The sequence below is a fragment of the Chaetura pelagica genome, unplaced genomic scaffold (assembly GCF_000747805.2).
Source record: "Chaetura pelagica isolate M959 unplaced genomic scaffold, ChaPel_1.0 scaffold221, whole genome shotgun sequence".
NCBI lineage: Eukaryota > Metazoa > Chordata > Aves > Apodiformes > Apodidae > Chaetura > Chaetura pelagica.
In genome coordinates, this window is record NW_009952533.1 from 11,219,758 (window position 1) to 11,235,565 (window position 15,808).

General features: G+C 41.2%; 1 protein-coding gene across 1 annotated transcript in view; it reads right to left on the reverse strand.

The window, feature by feature from the left end:
* The window catches only part of CDS1 (CDP-diacylglycerol synthase (phosphatidate cytidylyltransferase) 1), a 46,595-nt gene that overhangs the window by 15,699 nt on the left and 15,088 nt on the right, over positions 1 to 15,808 (reverse strand). Inside the window, exons 3-5 of the mRNA XM_010009008.1 lie at positions 7,467 to 7,594; positions 4,320 to 4,416; positions 323 to 420 (exon numbers count right to left, since the gene is read on the reverse strand). Of these exons, the coding sequence (XP_010007310.1) occupies positions 323 to 420; positions 4,320 to 4,416; positions 7,467 to 7,594 (323 nt within the window). The remainder of the gene's footprint in view (positions 1 to 322; positions 421 to 4,319; positions 4,417 to 7,466; positions 7,595 to 15,808) is intronic.

Sequence of the window (15,808 nt, forward strand, 5' to 3'; positions counted from 1 at the left end):
AGCAGGAATCCACCTCATTACACAGTGAAGTTGCCTCTAACGTACACATGCTTAAGTCTGACTTAAAACTTATAGGCATACATACATATATGTGTACATATATACATATTTATAACAAGGAAAATATGGAAGTAGTAAAAGACCAAGTGACTTGTCCAAGTTCACAGGCAGAATACAACTACAGAATCTTGTATGTTAGGTGTCAAGTTTTATGTCTGCACATGACCTAAAAAGCTATTATTCTACCATGACAGCACATGAAGAACATGAAGATATTCAAGTTTCACATCCTTACTTATTGATGTTCTTGCTTGCTACTCACCAGCTGAGGGACCTAAACCATGGTAAATCATACGAGTGGTAGACTCTGTAACCTATAGTAATGATTTCATGATAACACTTCACTTGGATGCTTAAGACCTAAAATAAGAGAAATAAAAAATTATGTAAATATGCCACAGTTTTTTCTTAAAGGCAGTAAGTAGCACTGCAACCTGCATTAAGGGAGGAAATCTTTCTGAATTCAAATTGCTCTCAGAAGACAGACAACTTCAAAGTCAGTCCAAGAAAAACTAAAGCTCCATTGAACTGCGTCCGGCCCCGCCTAAAGAAAACGAACCAAGCAAACAACAAACAAACAAAACAACCCCCAAAACCATGAGGCATGCTGAGAAAAACCCTATTGAGCTAGCTGCAAGAATATGCTCATGAAACAAGGGAAAGCTCCAGACTTTTCTTCACTTAAACAGTTTGGCAGCAGCAGATCAAAAGTACTTCCTGTAAAGAAGGCTCTATTTCTTTAGGGTAAGTTTAATCTTTAAATTTAGTTTAAGAAATATTTTCTAGGCCCAACAGAATATAAATAGCTGTGCAACACAACTTGGACACCTAGGTCCTTCCACATGCAAGTGTCTCATTAAGGACAATTATCATCAATGATTAGAAGGAAAGCTTATAACCCAGGTCTGAATGTCACACCTTCATGGCCTTCATTTTGTTGGGCTGATCTCACACTTCAGTGTTTGCCTGTGCAAATCTGGTAGTACATCCTGTCAGTATTTGGACACCAAAGGACTTTACCAGTTTTGTCTAATCCACAGTCACCAAGCAGATGGCCCTGTCCAGACATCAAGAGTTGCCAGACACTGGTCATCAGTAACACCACACAGAGGCAGGAATAAGAACCTCCTCACGCCGACTGCACGTGTCGCCATGCAAGGCTTTGCAGTGTTCTCTTACTGCCTGCATTCATGAATAAATCTCATCTTGCTCAACCAGTGAAAACAGTATAAAACAGTCTTACACCACCTCAGAGAGTTAAATTTGAAGCTCTCCTATCTCATGTTCTTTCTTCTGCTTGGTCTACGTTATAAAACTTAAATGCTCTATGCAAGAGCAACGTTAAAGGATTGCACCTTGCAGCAGACAAGGACACTGAGGGCCAAAGGCATGGAAGCTGTTGCCTTAGTAGCAGGCAAATGGAAAACACACATCCCAACTTTTCAGAGCAGTCTCAGGGCTTGCCCTCTAAACTTCACTGGATTACCCTTCCTACAAGTCTCTGGGCATTTTTAGTCTCAGTATTAAGATTTGGTTTGAGCACATAAGTTCTTGTTTAAATATAAGCTACTTGATTTCAGTGAAATTAAATAATTCCTGAACAAAACTGCTCTTTCCTTCTATTCTTTTTCATGTAGTCTCAAACATCAACTTCATGGACATGTATTATATTAGAAAACAGAAACAGGAAGCATAAACCAGACTAATTCTGATGTAGAGACTGCAATACAGATCATGATACTGGTGAAACAGCATTCCAGTTTCTCAAGACAATACAGGTTTTAAAAAGGGAGTTTAGGACCTTTGGAAACAGGGGCAGACAATTCAGGAGGACCATAAGGATGTAATGAGGTTAAGGAGGGAGAAAATCAGAAGTGCCAAAGCCCAACTAGTACTTAATCTGGCTACTGATGCAAAAGACAATAAAAATGTTTCTATAACATTCACTACAAAAGGAGGGCTAAGGAGAATCCCCATCCTTTACTGAATGCAGGGGGGGGAAACCTAGTGATAAAGGATGAGGAAAAGGCTGAGGTACTCAATGCCTTCTTTGCCTCAGTCTTCAGTAGTAGGACCAGTTGCTCTCTGGGTATCCAGCCCCTTGAGCTGGAAGACTGGGAGCCCCCATAATGCAAAGGGAAATGGTTAGTGACCTGCTACACCATGCAGACACACACAAGTCTATGGGGCCATATGGTATCCACCAGTACTCTCATGGGTACTGAGTGGGCAGATGGAAGTGCTCAGCAAGGCACTTTCTATTATTTACCAGCAGTTCTGGCTAACCAGAGAGGTCCCAGTTGACTGGAAGTGAACAAATGTGACCATTTACAAGATGGGCCAGAATGAGGACCCAGCCTGTCAGTCTGACCTCAGTGCCAGGGAAGGTTATGGAGCAGATCACTGTGAGTGCCAACACCCAGAATGTACCAGACAACTAGGTTATCAGGCTGAGTCAGCATGAGTTTATGAAAGCCAGGTCCTGCTTGACAAACCTGATCTCCTTCTATGACAAGGCGACCTGCTTAGCAGATGAGCAAAACACTGTGGATGTTGTCTACATAGACTCTAGTGAAGCCTTTGACACTGTTTCCCACAGCATTCTCCTGGAGAAACTGGCTTCTCATGACCTGGACAGGTATGCTTTGCTGAGTGAAAACTCAGCTAGCTGACAGGGCCCAAAGAGTTGAGGTGATTGGAGCTAAAACCAGTTGGGGGCCAGACACAAGTGGTGTTCCCCAGGGCTCAGTGCTGGGGCCAGTTCTCCTTAATAACTTTTTCCATTATCTGGATGAGGAGACTGAGTGCACCCTCAGTAACTTTGCAGATGACACAAAGATGAGCAGGAGCATTGATCTGCCTGAGGGTAGAAAAGCTCCACAGAAGGGATCTGGACAGGCTGGATCAATAGGCCAAGGTCAAGTGTATGAGATTTAACAAGGCCAAGTGCCAGGACCTGCACTTAGGTCACAACAACCCTAGGCAATGCTACAGGCTTGGGGAAGAGTGGCTGGAAAGTTCTCCAGAGGAGAAGGACCTGGGAGTGTGGGTCAACAGGCAGCTGAATATGAGCCAGCAGTGTGTCCAGGTGGCCAACAGCATCCTGGTTTGTATCAGAAATAGCGTGGCCAGCAGAATTAGGGAGGCGATTGTCCCCCTCTATTCACTACAAGAAGGACATTGAGGTGCTGGAATGAGTCCAGAGAAGAGCAAAAAGCTGGTGAAGGGTCAAGAGAACCAGTTTGATTTGGAGCTGCTGAGGGAACAGGGGTCATTTAACCTGGAGAAAAAGAGGCTGAGAGAAGACCTTATCATTCTCTACAGCTACCTGAAAGGAGGTTGGAGCAGGGTTGGGGTGCATGGTTTAGTAGAGGACTTGGCAGTTTTAGGTTTATGGTTGGAGTCAAAGGTTTGTTTCAACCTAAATGATTTTATGAATACAATCCAAAAGGTGTTTTACAGGAGGATATGAAACAAGTAAAAGCACATTTTAACAGCTAAACAAGCTTAGAGTAAAAAAAAACAAAGCAGTTACCCAGAAGTGCCTGCTTCAGAAACCATATCCCTGCCTGTTACTTGCCATAACTGGGAAAGCTAGTTAAAGCATTATTCAATAAAAATAGCAGCAATAAAAATTACAGAAGGAAGCAGTAAAGGCTGACTGGGTGTGTAGGGTGTATTACTCTTATTTCAGGTTATGACCTAAAAACGCACTTTATCTTTGTACCTTGGAAAGGAATCTCGTTCTATTCTACAGATAAACCCAAGGCTGCAAAGCAGGCCTGTAGAGAAGTAGGAAATTAATGGAGCATGCCTGAAGAAAGCTTTTTCAGTGCCAGTCACAGACAGCAGACCACAGCTGAGTGCTTCACTCAGCCTCAAAATTAAAACTCTTGTTTCTTCAGGTTTTTTGAGGTTTTGAGATTTTTTTGGGGGTCATTTAATCTCAAAGAATGTAACTGTAGGTCATGAGAACTGGAAAAGGAAATCGATGACAGTAGTTTAGTAAACTTCAAGGCAACAGTCTTTCAATGTGTTACTTTAATCCCTGTTTTAAAAACATATTTATTTCAGTATATAAAACGCTCATAATCCACAAGTTGGGAATCTGTCGTGTTTTTCAAAAGTATTTACATTTACACAAATGAAAGACAAATTGGTCTGAATTGCCCATGTGGTTTGCTTCCAGCTGTCTTAACCACAATGAATGAAGAAATAAAGTAACTCTTGCATGACAGAATTTATTTAAACAAACTTACCAGAAGCATCAGCATAAATGATCCCAGGTATATGATGAGAAAAAAACCAGAAATCATAGCTAGGGAGAGAATTCCACGAATCCACCAGTTTTTCCATCTATTAAAAAGAGAAAGTCAAGAGCAAGCAGTTATAAATTAAAATAAATGCCACTGCCTTTACTCACTGGGGGTTGAAGTGTATTAGAAACAGTAGGAGTTTCAGAATTTTTTTTCCGCTTAATAAAACACATGGCAAGAAACACAGAATCAACCAACTAACCAGGACACACAGTAAAAACCTTTCTTCTTCCCCCATGCCCTTCCCCACACCCAAATGCAATTTGCAATTAAATGGATCAACCCCATATTGAAGCTGCTGTGAAAATATGTAAGGACTCTCAAAAAGCATCACATAATCAGCAAAATTTCTGGAGGCTCAGCCATATAGAGGTTCACATAAGAAAGAAAGGCTGCCACGTAAAAAGCATACAAATATTTGTGGATTAACAGACTGACAAGTCCACCATTAAACCCTAAGCACCACATCTACATGTCTTTTAAAAACCTCCAGGGATGGTGACTCAACCACTTCCATGGGCAGCCTGTTCCAATACTAGATAATGCTTTCAGTGAAGAAATGTTTCCTAATATCCAATGTAAACCTTACCTGGCCAGGTCCTCTCATCCCATCATTTGTTACTTGGGAGAGTGACAAACCCCCACCTCACTGCAACCTCCCTTCAAGTAGTTGTAGAGGGCAATAAGGTCTCCTCTCAGCCTCCTTTTCTCCAGGCTAAACAACCCTGGTTCCCTCAGCTGCTCTTCGTAAGTCTTGTGCTCCACACCCTTCACCAGCTCTGTTGCCCTTCTCTGGACACCCCCCAGCACCTCAACATGCTCATTGTTGTGAGTGGCTCAAAGCTGAACAAAGGACTCAAGGTGCAGAATGCCTTCTCTGAAAAAATAAGTGTTTAAGAAAAACCCCAAAGCCAAACAACTTGGAAGTCTTTATTGGTTTATGTGGATTTTAATTTTTTTTGGTAATTTTTAGAGTAACCAAAATGTTATTTTTCACCCCCCAACCACCTGCACCCAAAGGCCAGTACCAGGAAGAATCAAGAGTCCAGTTCATTAAAAAAACCCAAAACTTAAAAACTCATAACAGGCTCCACTCTGCCATGAAAACGTTTCTAGTTTTCAGTAGCTTATATTTTATTGTTCATATTACTTTCCAGTAAGTTTTCTCCTCTTTTTCCTGTGCTTTTCCCTTCAAGAATTTTGCCTTTAAAAGTGCACTGAAGAAGATAATCACAAGTTCCCGCTAAACACAAAAAAGCCCTACTGTAGCTTAGAGAAATTATTTCTAATGCTTTGCTTTGTACCAGTCCTGTGCTGCATCAGGAGATATACCCGATTCAGGGTACACTGCTAGTTTTGCATCATACTCCAGTTTTAATGTAAACTTCATCAATCTTAATTTGGCTTTCAAGGATGTTATTCAGTAGCACGTTAACAGCAGCTAAAGCCACTAATTAGATTTGTCTTAAGTATGAGAATAACAGCACAATAAGCTTTATCACAACAGGTGCTTTATGTTCCTCTATGAGATGGGCTACAGAGTAGCAGCTTGCTCCTAGGAGCACATCTATAGGGAGCAAGACTACTTTAGAAAAATTCAACAGCCCTTAAGAATAATGTTAAAACACAGCATAATATCTTTAGGGTGTTGACAAGCACAGCACTGGAAAGACAGCTTCGGTAAATAAGACAAGGAGCTCTAAAATCAAGGAAGTCACTTGACAAGTTTATTGTATCCTAACTCTTCACTGGAAAGGTACAGACACTATTTCCTCTAAAGGCCAAATACCAAGACAATATTTCTGAGAGTTAAGGTGCAACTCACTCAAGTTGTATGTTATAACAGGTCTGGTGGGACTGTCAGTGATTTTGACTCTAGCATTCATAAAACACCAAGAATTTAAGTTTGCACTCAAAGCACCTTTGTGCAAACACTCCAATAAAGAATTTCAAGCATGTGAAATGGGAAAGGGTTCACCTGCACCCTCTTAGTTGCAGTCTTTGAGGCATCACCATGCAAGTGCCCCCTGGAGCAAATCTTATTTGCAGACTTAAGGCTTCCACAACATTTAACATGGTAAGAGAACCCTGAAAGTGATAGGAACTAAATACTCCTTGCAGTGTGATGACACCAGAGAACATCACATTCTGCTCACAGCTGGTGCACTTTAGAAACATGCTTTTTGAAACCTGGGAACGATACATATGTTCTTGGCTCCCAAACATCAACAGAAACAGACAACAGTTTGGAAAATGGAACAAGTGAAAAACTTATAGTTTCACACTGTTACCAGAGCTATCTAGTGGATATTAGTTTGTTAATTTTTTAGATCAGTCTTTTTTTTCAAGGACTTGGAAGTTTTTAATCATAGTCTGGATTGGAAATCCTTCTTCTAACTCTTGCAAGATCTAAGTTGTATCTAAAATACACATTGTACATTGTTTGGTTTGTTATGTTGAGCATGAGGTATCTATGATACACATAGAGGGCTTAGAGACAGAAACATAGGTTTGAAAAGAGATGGCAGGGAAAAATTAAGCACTGCCTTAAATTGTACAAAAATAAAAACTACGTTGTAATTAACTGTAAATAAAAGTTATTTAGAAGTGGAAATGCTGTGACCAAGAGCTAGTGAAGCTCACCCAGAGAATTCACACTTTCCCCCCTTCATTTATACACAAACACTGCCCTCCCTTTACCTTGGATATAGGAAAACAGTTGGTCATAAGCCCCAGAAATAGTTTTTTCTGGATATCAAACCCAAATACTATTCTTTAAACCATTTTCTTGCAATGTTTAGACTAAAGCAATGGCAAATATTTATGTAAGCTGCAACTAAATCTTGCAGCAGTTTACTTAAAAATGCATGCAATGGGCAATCTTCAGGTATATGCAAAAATGTTGCACTGAAGGGACTATCAAATCATAAATAAACCAATGATATCCAGTAAAAAATGATCCCTGAATTTTCATGTGTATCATATGAAATTTAAAACTGCAGTACAACCTGTAAGAATTAAACTCCAACATAAACTGTAAGAATTTTAGCCAGCAGCTATTAGATTTGAGAGTAGATTGTTTTACTATACCTAGCAGACAAGCCTGATAAAGCCTTTTTGAGAATTTCTGGAGTGCTGTCTGTTGGTGGAGGAACATCAGGAACATCTGAATCACTCCTAAGATCCAACTCGACAAGTCTGTCCTCCAAATCCACTTCCTATGACAAAAAAACACAACAACACACAAGATTCTTCATTATTATGTCGAAACAGTATTCAGAGTCATAAACATTACTTTAGGAACTGATAATTTCTACACTACCTTCTAAAAAGACACTGAGTACTAGCAAAAGTATAGATCTTTTACGAGACAAATGTATCCAAATAAATATTGATAAGGCCAGTACTCAGACATTGTTACATTACCTGCTGTGCTCAAGAAACTTCACATTCCAGGCACTATTTGAACCCACATACATAAGCATGAGGATACATATTTCCAGAAATACTACAGCTGGCATAGAACAAGAGTTTATCAGAAATCCTCAACCCTCTAATGGATTCCCTCACCTACACCTCAAACTAACCTTTTATGGAATAAGGAGAAGGGTCTTCTGGTCGTTTAATGTCACATTAAGGAAAAAAAAAAAAAAAAAAAAGAAATAGAATACATGAAAAAACAGTCCCTTTGTACAATGAAAAGAGTTGCTGGCACAGTCTCATTCATATATACATACACTAGGACTTGAATCCTCCAGCCTGAGCAGAATTATCCAAAAACAAACTATGCAGTGGCCAAGTGTCCTATGGATACAGTATCACTCAGAATAATTTCTTGTATCACCCTGACACCGCAATTGTTTCTTCAGTATTCACTAATGACTACTCAGGATTACACCATCTAGATGGATTGCGTGCCTAAGCCAAAACTGCAAAATAGGCAAAGACTGCAAAATAGACAGTCCATATTTTTGTGACAATGCACAAATTGTCACCACAGCCAGAGTAGGTTGTCGAGACTATTTTCCCCTTAGTTAAAGCCAACACTAGGGGTGCTGATGATTACTTATTCTTATGTTACAAACACCACAGCTCCAGGGAGCCAGAAGGCTGCACTCGACTCTGGCACAGGCTGAACTTCCTCCTGCCATCCACGATGTGCCTCACCTCCTTACAATCTCAAACAGCTTCCAGCCTGCTCTGCTGCCTCAGGTTCACCAATTCTTAACAGCTCTGGGGACTGTGAAGTAAACTGTGTCGAAAACTTTTTTCACCAGCACTATACTGACTATACTGTTATTTCTCAGCCTGCCTTCCTTCCTTCCTTCCTTCCTTCCTTCCTTCCTTCCTTCCTTCCTTCCTTCCTTCCTTCCTTCCTTCCTTCCTTCCTTCCTTCCTTCCTTCCTTCCTTCCTTCCTTCCTTCCATTTTCAGTTCTTTCTCTTTTAAGAATGAATTTCCCATGAATATGACGGCTTTTCTTTCCTACTTCTCCTTCATAGTATTATTTTGTCCCCTTGTTGTGAGTATTTTCAGCCTTTTGGAAGACAGCAAAGGCCCATCCTCCCTCTTGCCCCCTCCATAAGACACCACAGAATTCAGGTGACCTACAATCCCAGCCATCACATGGTTACCCTGTTCACAGGCTACCGCCTTTTCCTCTCATTCCCTCGGCCTTTTCCAGGAACTCACACTTTAGTGCACCCGTTTCCTTAGTGACTGACCCCTGCGAACAAGGGAGGCGGGAGAGAGGAGGGCGCCCCTCGCCCCTCGGCCCCGGGCGGCCGGAGCTGGCCAGGGTGCTGCAGCCAGGCCCGCGCCACCGCCGGGGACACTGCCCGGGGCAAGAAAGCACCAAACCGCTCCGTTTTAGGCTGCTTTTGTCTTTGTGGAACCGTGAGCTGGCACTATGCACGTGCACAAGAGGAAGAGGTAACGACAGGAAGAGTCATTAGCTTTTTTTAAGATGTTAGAACCATGGAATGGTCTGGGTTGGAAGGGACCTTAAAGATCATCTTGTTCCAACCCCCTGCATGGGCAGGGACACCTCCCACTAGACCAGGTTGCTCCAAGCCCCATCCAACCTGCCCTTGAACACTTCCAGGGAGAGGGCATCCACAGCTTCTCTGGGCAACCCCTTCCAGTGTCTCACCACCTTCAAAGTGAATAATTTCTTCCTAATGTCTAATCTATACCTACTGTCTTCCAGTTTTGATCCATTCCCCCTTGTCGTCTCATTACAAGCCCCTGCAAAAAGTCCCTCTCCAGCCTCCTTGTAGGCCCTGGTCAGATCCTGGAAGGCTGTATAAGGTCTCCCCAGAGCCTTCTCTTCTCCAGGCTGAACAACCCCAACTCTCTCAGTCTGTCTTCATAGGAGAGGTGCTCCAGCCCTCTGATCATCTTTGTGTCCTTCCTCCGAACTCACTCTAACAGCTCCATGTTCTCCCCATTTTAGGGGCCCCAGAACTGAACACAGAACTCCAGGTGGAGTCTCATGAGTATGGAGTAGAGGGGGAGAATCACCTCCCTTGACCTGCTGGTCATTGTGTTTGTCTCATTCACTTTGTGTACCCCACACATAACCAAGATAAAACTCTTAAACTGGTTTTACGTAATTAACTTCCTTGAAAAACATAACCTGTGCTTTTCCTCTCCCTTGAAATGCCACAGATGAAGAAATATTAGACAGACATTGTCTATAAGTAATGCAAGTAAAAAGAGCAAATACTCGGACTGTGGTCCAGACTTCAGAAAGTTTGTATAACACCTGAAAAATCATATAGATAAATGAATCACTGTGCTTGCAATCTTGTTGTTCAGAGATATTTCTCATAGTGTTGTGCCATAGCTCAGGAAATCAACTACAGCTGTGACTGGGGGAGATTGCAGGTCTCTCCCAAAGCCATGTTCCAAGCACTGTGACCTGCACTGGAGTGCAACAAGGTGTCTCTACAGTTCTAGAAGACACTACTCACTGTGCAGATGATGGACAGTAATCCTGGCTCTAAGACCACAACTTAGCATCTTTAATATTAATCCCTACTTGCACATGGCACAGATGTTCTCTCTTTTAAGCACTCACATTAAGAATACCCTCTTAACTTTTTTTTTGTTCCAATTTTGGGCTTTTGGTTTTGCATAATTTTTTTCCATATTCAACAAATGTTTAAGCATTTAAAAAATAATAATTTAAAAATTACTTATTTTATATGTCTGATATTTAACACACAACTGTCACTTACCTACCTCATTGTAAGCCATGTTTTAGATTAGCTATTTCCAATATCTGAATTCACAAGTGCATGGCATTTTTTCAGAGTATATGGACACCTTGAAGGAGCAGTCTGTTTATCAGACATGTTTTTCGGTAGCTCATCCTTCATACTGCCACTACGGGGAGCTTGGCTGATGTAGTGGGCAAGTTGCACAACAATTATTGGATCTGGCTACATTTTAGCTTTACATTTCTATAATAACTAGTTTGAGACAAATTCTTCTACTTCCTTTTGTAACACACCTCAAAAATGACCTTGAATACTTCATTTTCCAGTTAATTGCTATAATGGCTACAGCTATTTCCTGAGTGAGACATTTAATTTGAAAAGTCAGAAGCCTAAGAGGAAGCTGCTCACTAAAAGCTAGTTAATTGTCCTCTGCATCATAAAGTGCTTAGAGAACCCCATCACTGACAGACAAGTCTTTCTTGCTACTTGTTTTCTTAATTATTATACATGACTGATTATAAACATTCCCGTTCGTAGCCACGAATAACAACCACCATTATGGAAGGAAACATTAAGTTAATCACTATCAAAGCCCTCAAAAATAAATAAATTAATTGATCAATCAAGAGTCTTGCTACTTCAGCTTGACCTTGTATAAGCAGTTTTGGAGTTCAGCATAAAGTCAAGCAGCCCTTCCTTCTCCTGCTCTTCAGGTGTGGTCCTTTGCCAAGCTGAACACACAGTAACAAGGACCTGCAAGGGTTATTAATGGAAATGCCATTTGTTTCATACCGTCAGCAAGTATTTACAAGGTTTTCAAAGGTTAATACAAAACAGCAGAAGTTGTACTGTCCTAAGTACAACTTAGGACTAAGACACCTTTCAACCCGAATTCCAAATGAAATGTTTGATCTGAAGTGTTTTCATTTTTTTTTCTAGAGTTCTCGAACTACAGGCAGTAGAACCTTTGACATGCAGAACATGTGCCACTCCCTGATTCACATTTCACATCTAAGTGTCCATGACAGATGTTGTCATGTAGTGTTGCCTTGCATCTCTTCACTTGAAGGCACACATTCCTTCAAGAAAGCTATCTGATCAGCTCATAGAATGCAAGCCAAACAAGGCTGACATGACGCTGGCCTAACAAGTACAGGGAAGCAGACAAACATAACAGTTACTCACATGTTACAAGCAGTTTAGTGTATAATAACCATGCCTATCCTGACACATTAGAATGCTCACTGGTTTTCACCATTTCCAAAGTACCCCGAAACAAACTTGACCATACATAGGAGGAACTCAAACCTAAAAGCCTGAGCTTCCCTAACAGGAGTTCAAAATATGAAACATCTTGCCACAAATTAAGCTTCCATGTGGATTTCTGCTTGCTGACTACTTCACAACAGCTACCAGAAAACAGCCATGTGTCATGCAGAAAAAACCAGACATGCCGACCTTTCATCATCTAAAAGAACATACCCATCTGAACTGCTGTTTTGTACCTCACACACTCCACTAGCATTAGCACGTGCTGAGTGAACCACACACAAGAATCATTCTAATTACAAAGGCATTTCCATGGTTTTGCTTGTGCTGCATTTTTTTCCAGGACACAACAGCAAATTCCCAAGTAAATAGCAAATATGTTTTTCCTGGAGAATGCAGCATCTACATGAAGAGCAACTGAGAAAATTCAGACATTTTCTAACACCTTCTATGAAAAAAAGTTAGCAGGAAAAATAATTAAATTATTGTGATTTTACCTGTTACGAGTTACTTTAAGCAAGTTTTTTCCTCTAGATTTGACCTTTCTGCAGCCTCTCTCACAGGTTTTACAAGTAAGCCAATAGTTCAGTTGGACCACACTGTAGCATGCTTAATTAGATGTACCTTGATACCTTCCTCTGAAGTCAAGATATCAAAGTGTCAGAAGATCCTGAATAATGAAGCCTTTCTTTCTTAGCCGTTAGAGCCTGATGTATGCAGAAGCCCTCACTGACTCAACAACTGAAACCTACAGAAACTTCACTACCTGCATTAGTACTAACTCACCACCAATTCCAGGAAAACAGAGGATTGAAAACAGCCAGCTCTTAATATTATTGCCATGCTTGTAGGGGACAACACAGAGGTCAAACTTCTCTGTGAAAATTACACAGATCCATTTATGGATATTCCAAAAGTCAGTCAAATGAAGTAACTTAAGTAATCCATGATGGACTCCATTGTCCCACCATAACCCATATTGCCATCAGGAACTTTATTCATCTCCAAGCAGGTTTGAGGGGTTTTCAGCATCAAAGACACAACTCCCAAACTCAGCTTTGCAGGTCTGAGCAATTTATATAGCAGTTGGTTCCCTGGAAGTGCTGTCTCAGGGAACAGAAACAGCTTTTTCAATAGGAGAAACAGTGGTCAGTGATTCCAGGCTTGTTTTAGTTACAAATAATTAACAATGACCCTAGGCAAACAGGCCCTTGTTCCCACGACCAGCAATGTGACACTATTTCACTACCCCCTCCCTGTCCTACTCTGACAACTCTGCACAGTACAAAGAGGAATGACTGTGTGATTACTTCCAGGGCACACTAGTTTTTTGAAGCATTTGAAAGCAGTGTCACTTCCTTTTTAGTAAAGAACGCAAACAACTGGAAGTTTCAAAGAAGCATGAATACTTGTAGATCAATGTGTAAAACTTTAACTGAGTTACACATATTAAGTATTTGAACGCCACATTTTTCCTCTTGCTCCCAAGGGCCGCAGAGTATTTATGAAGATACTTTGACAAGACATTCTGAGAAGAGCAGCTAGAGCGAACAGCAGCAAATGAGGGATGACTGAAAAATCACTCCTGCATGCCACAGGATAATGCAACGAAACAACAAACTCATGAAATCATGAAGTCCTACAGGGCAGATTCATGGGAATTTTGCAAAAAATCATCAACTCAACAAGCTAGTTACCGACTGAAGACACCAAGATCTGCAGCGCTTGGGAACTTCAGGAAGCAGCTCCAGAAAGGGCATACCATATTCCTTCCTACAAAACCAAGGAGTTTAACTTTTATTTGAAATTATAAGCACATAGGAATGGCTACCAGTTGTTTCTGGTTAGTGGTAAAAAAACACGCAAATTACAAAAAAAACCCCAAACAAACAGCTTTGCCTAAATTCAGTAGAATGCAAATTACAAAAAAAACCCCAAACAAACAAACAAACAGCTTTGCCTAAATTCAGTAGAAAATCAGCATCTATGGACATCATAAGTGTAACATAAAAAATAGCAGACTATATGCTTAAAACAGGACTAGAAGGAGAAAAAATAAAACCCTCCAAACTTATTTAGTGTTCACAGCATTCTTCAGCAAACACAGAGCACTCCTCTACTTTGGCAAACAGGTGCTTTAAAGCATGCCACCTTTACATATCTGGAAGTCTGAATTAATTGGGTCAACATGAGCAGAAGCAGCACAAAGCAGTTAACATATGAAAGGACACAACCAAGTTTTCTCCTTTATTACAAGTGAGGGAGGGAGTGATGCTTCTGAGCTGTGTACTAGGAAGCAGTGGAAACCCACTGCACCTTAGCCAACCTGAGTAGTTATGAAAAAAATAACAAATTTGAAGTCTGAACATGCAACTACCACATCAAATAGGTCATCTCAAAATAGCTTAAGGACAACAACCTATCTGCTTGTTGTAAAGGTCAGGCAAATGGTAGAGCAGAGAGATAACCATCTAAGAAGGTGTATAAGGTGGCACCTACGAATCCAGATAACCAGATGATTCCCATCACATCACCTACATCAGACATTACCTGTGTACTCATACTCAAAACAAGGCCCAAACTGTGACTTACTGACAGAAAACTCAGTAAAAAATACTGGCTTATCTTTACAGTTATCAACAGCACTAAGGACAGCTTGATATGTAAAATGAATCCTTAATGTGGCTTGTGAGCCACGGCAATTGTCACCAGTGCTGTGCACATCCCAGAGAAGTTGAACAACTCCAATGGCAAGAAGGAAGGTCCCCCCCAAAAAACATCAAAAAGTCTTTTGTGCGGTGGAAAAGGTTTTCTGTATCTAGCAGTCCAAGCAATCATCTCAAATGTATGCATATTGAAACTCATCTCCTGTAACCAGTACCCTAGCTGCATACACAGCATCAGAACCCTTTCTGTTCAACCCCATCTGGGAAGGGCAGCAGGCCTATAGACAAGACCAGTATTTTCCTCTCTGGAAATCATGTAGGTAAACCAAGAACAACTTTAGCTAAAGTTTTAGGTGCACCCTTGAGAAGACCAGAGAGTAGAGGCTCTGAATGGAAAGAGTTCTTTGAAGCCACCTCACTGCACACCTCAGAAATTAACTTAGTCTACAAAATAAGGCAAATTTGGAGAACTCCACAGAAAAAAAACCCAACAAACAAACCAAACAAACAAAACCCCAAAACACAATCTTTTTGAGCACGCTACTACAAGAAATAATGTTTACAAGTTAATTCTAATTGACAGAGAAATACTCTCTGGGCAGCTATAGCCTCGATGTTGCCCTATTTGCTCACAACCTTCAACGCAGCACAGCACTGCAAATTTTCAAGTTCATTAGCTTTGAGTTCATGCAGCAAAAGCACAGAATAAAAAAGTGACTATTGAGTTTTACTTTCCATTTCCTTGCCACGGCGCCTAAAGGCAGATTGCACACCCTGCAGCTCTGACATCCAGGCAGATGCAAGCAGCCACCGACGTGGGAGCCCTCCCACCACGTTCTGCCAACTCCATTAAGCAATAAGCAAGCTTGCTTTCTTTTTTTTTTTTTTTTTTTTTTAATTCCAGTTACCAAAACGAGACCATCTCTTTCATTTTATTCAGACAATTAGCAATCGTGACGTGCTTTGCTTTTGTAGAGATAAGCCTGAACTGCACGGCAGACAAAAGAACAGCACCGCGGCTGTTTTGCCACTATAATGAACCCGATGCGCAGACCTAGTGTTTCGAAAACCTCTTGCCTTAGCAGAAATGTCCTACTGTAAGTCCTTTTCCGGGCCAGAGGTGAATGCCTATCACTTAAAAGGCCATAAACCAAAACCAGGCGCTGGGGAAGCGCTGACACAGCCTTTAACCCCAGCGGATCCGCGCTCCGTGTTCCCGCGCAGCCGCCCCGGCTGCTCGCCCTGCCCGGCCACCTGTGCGCGGGGCGGGCCCC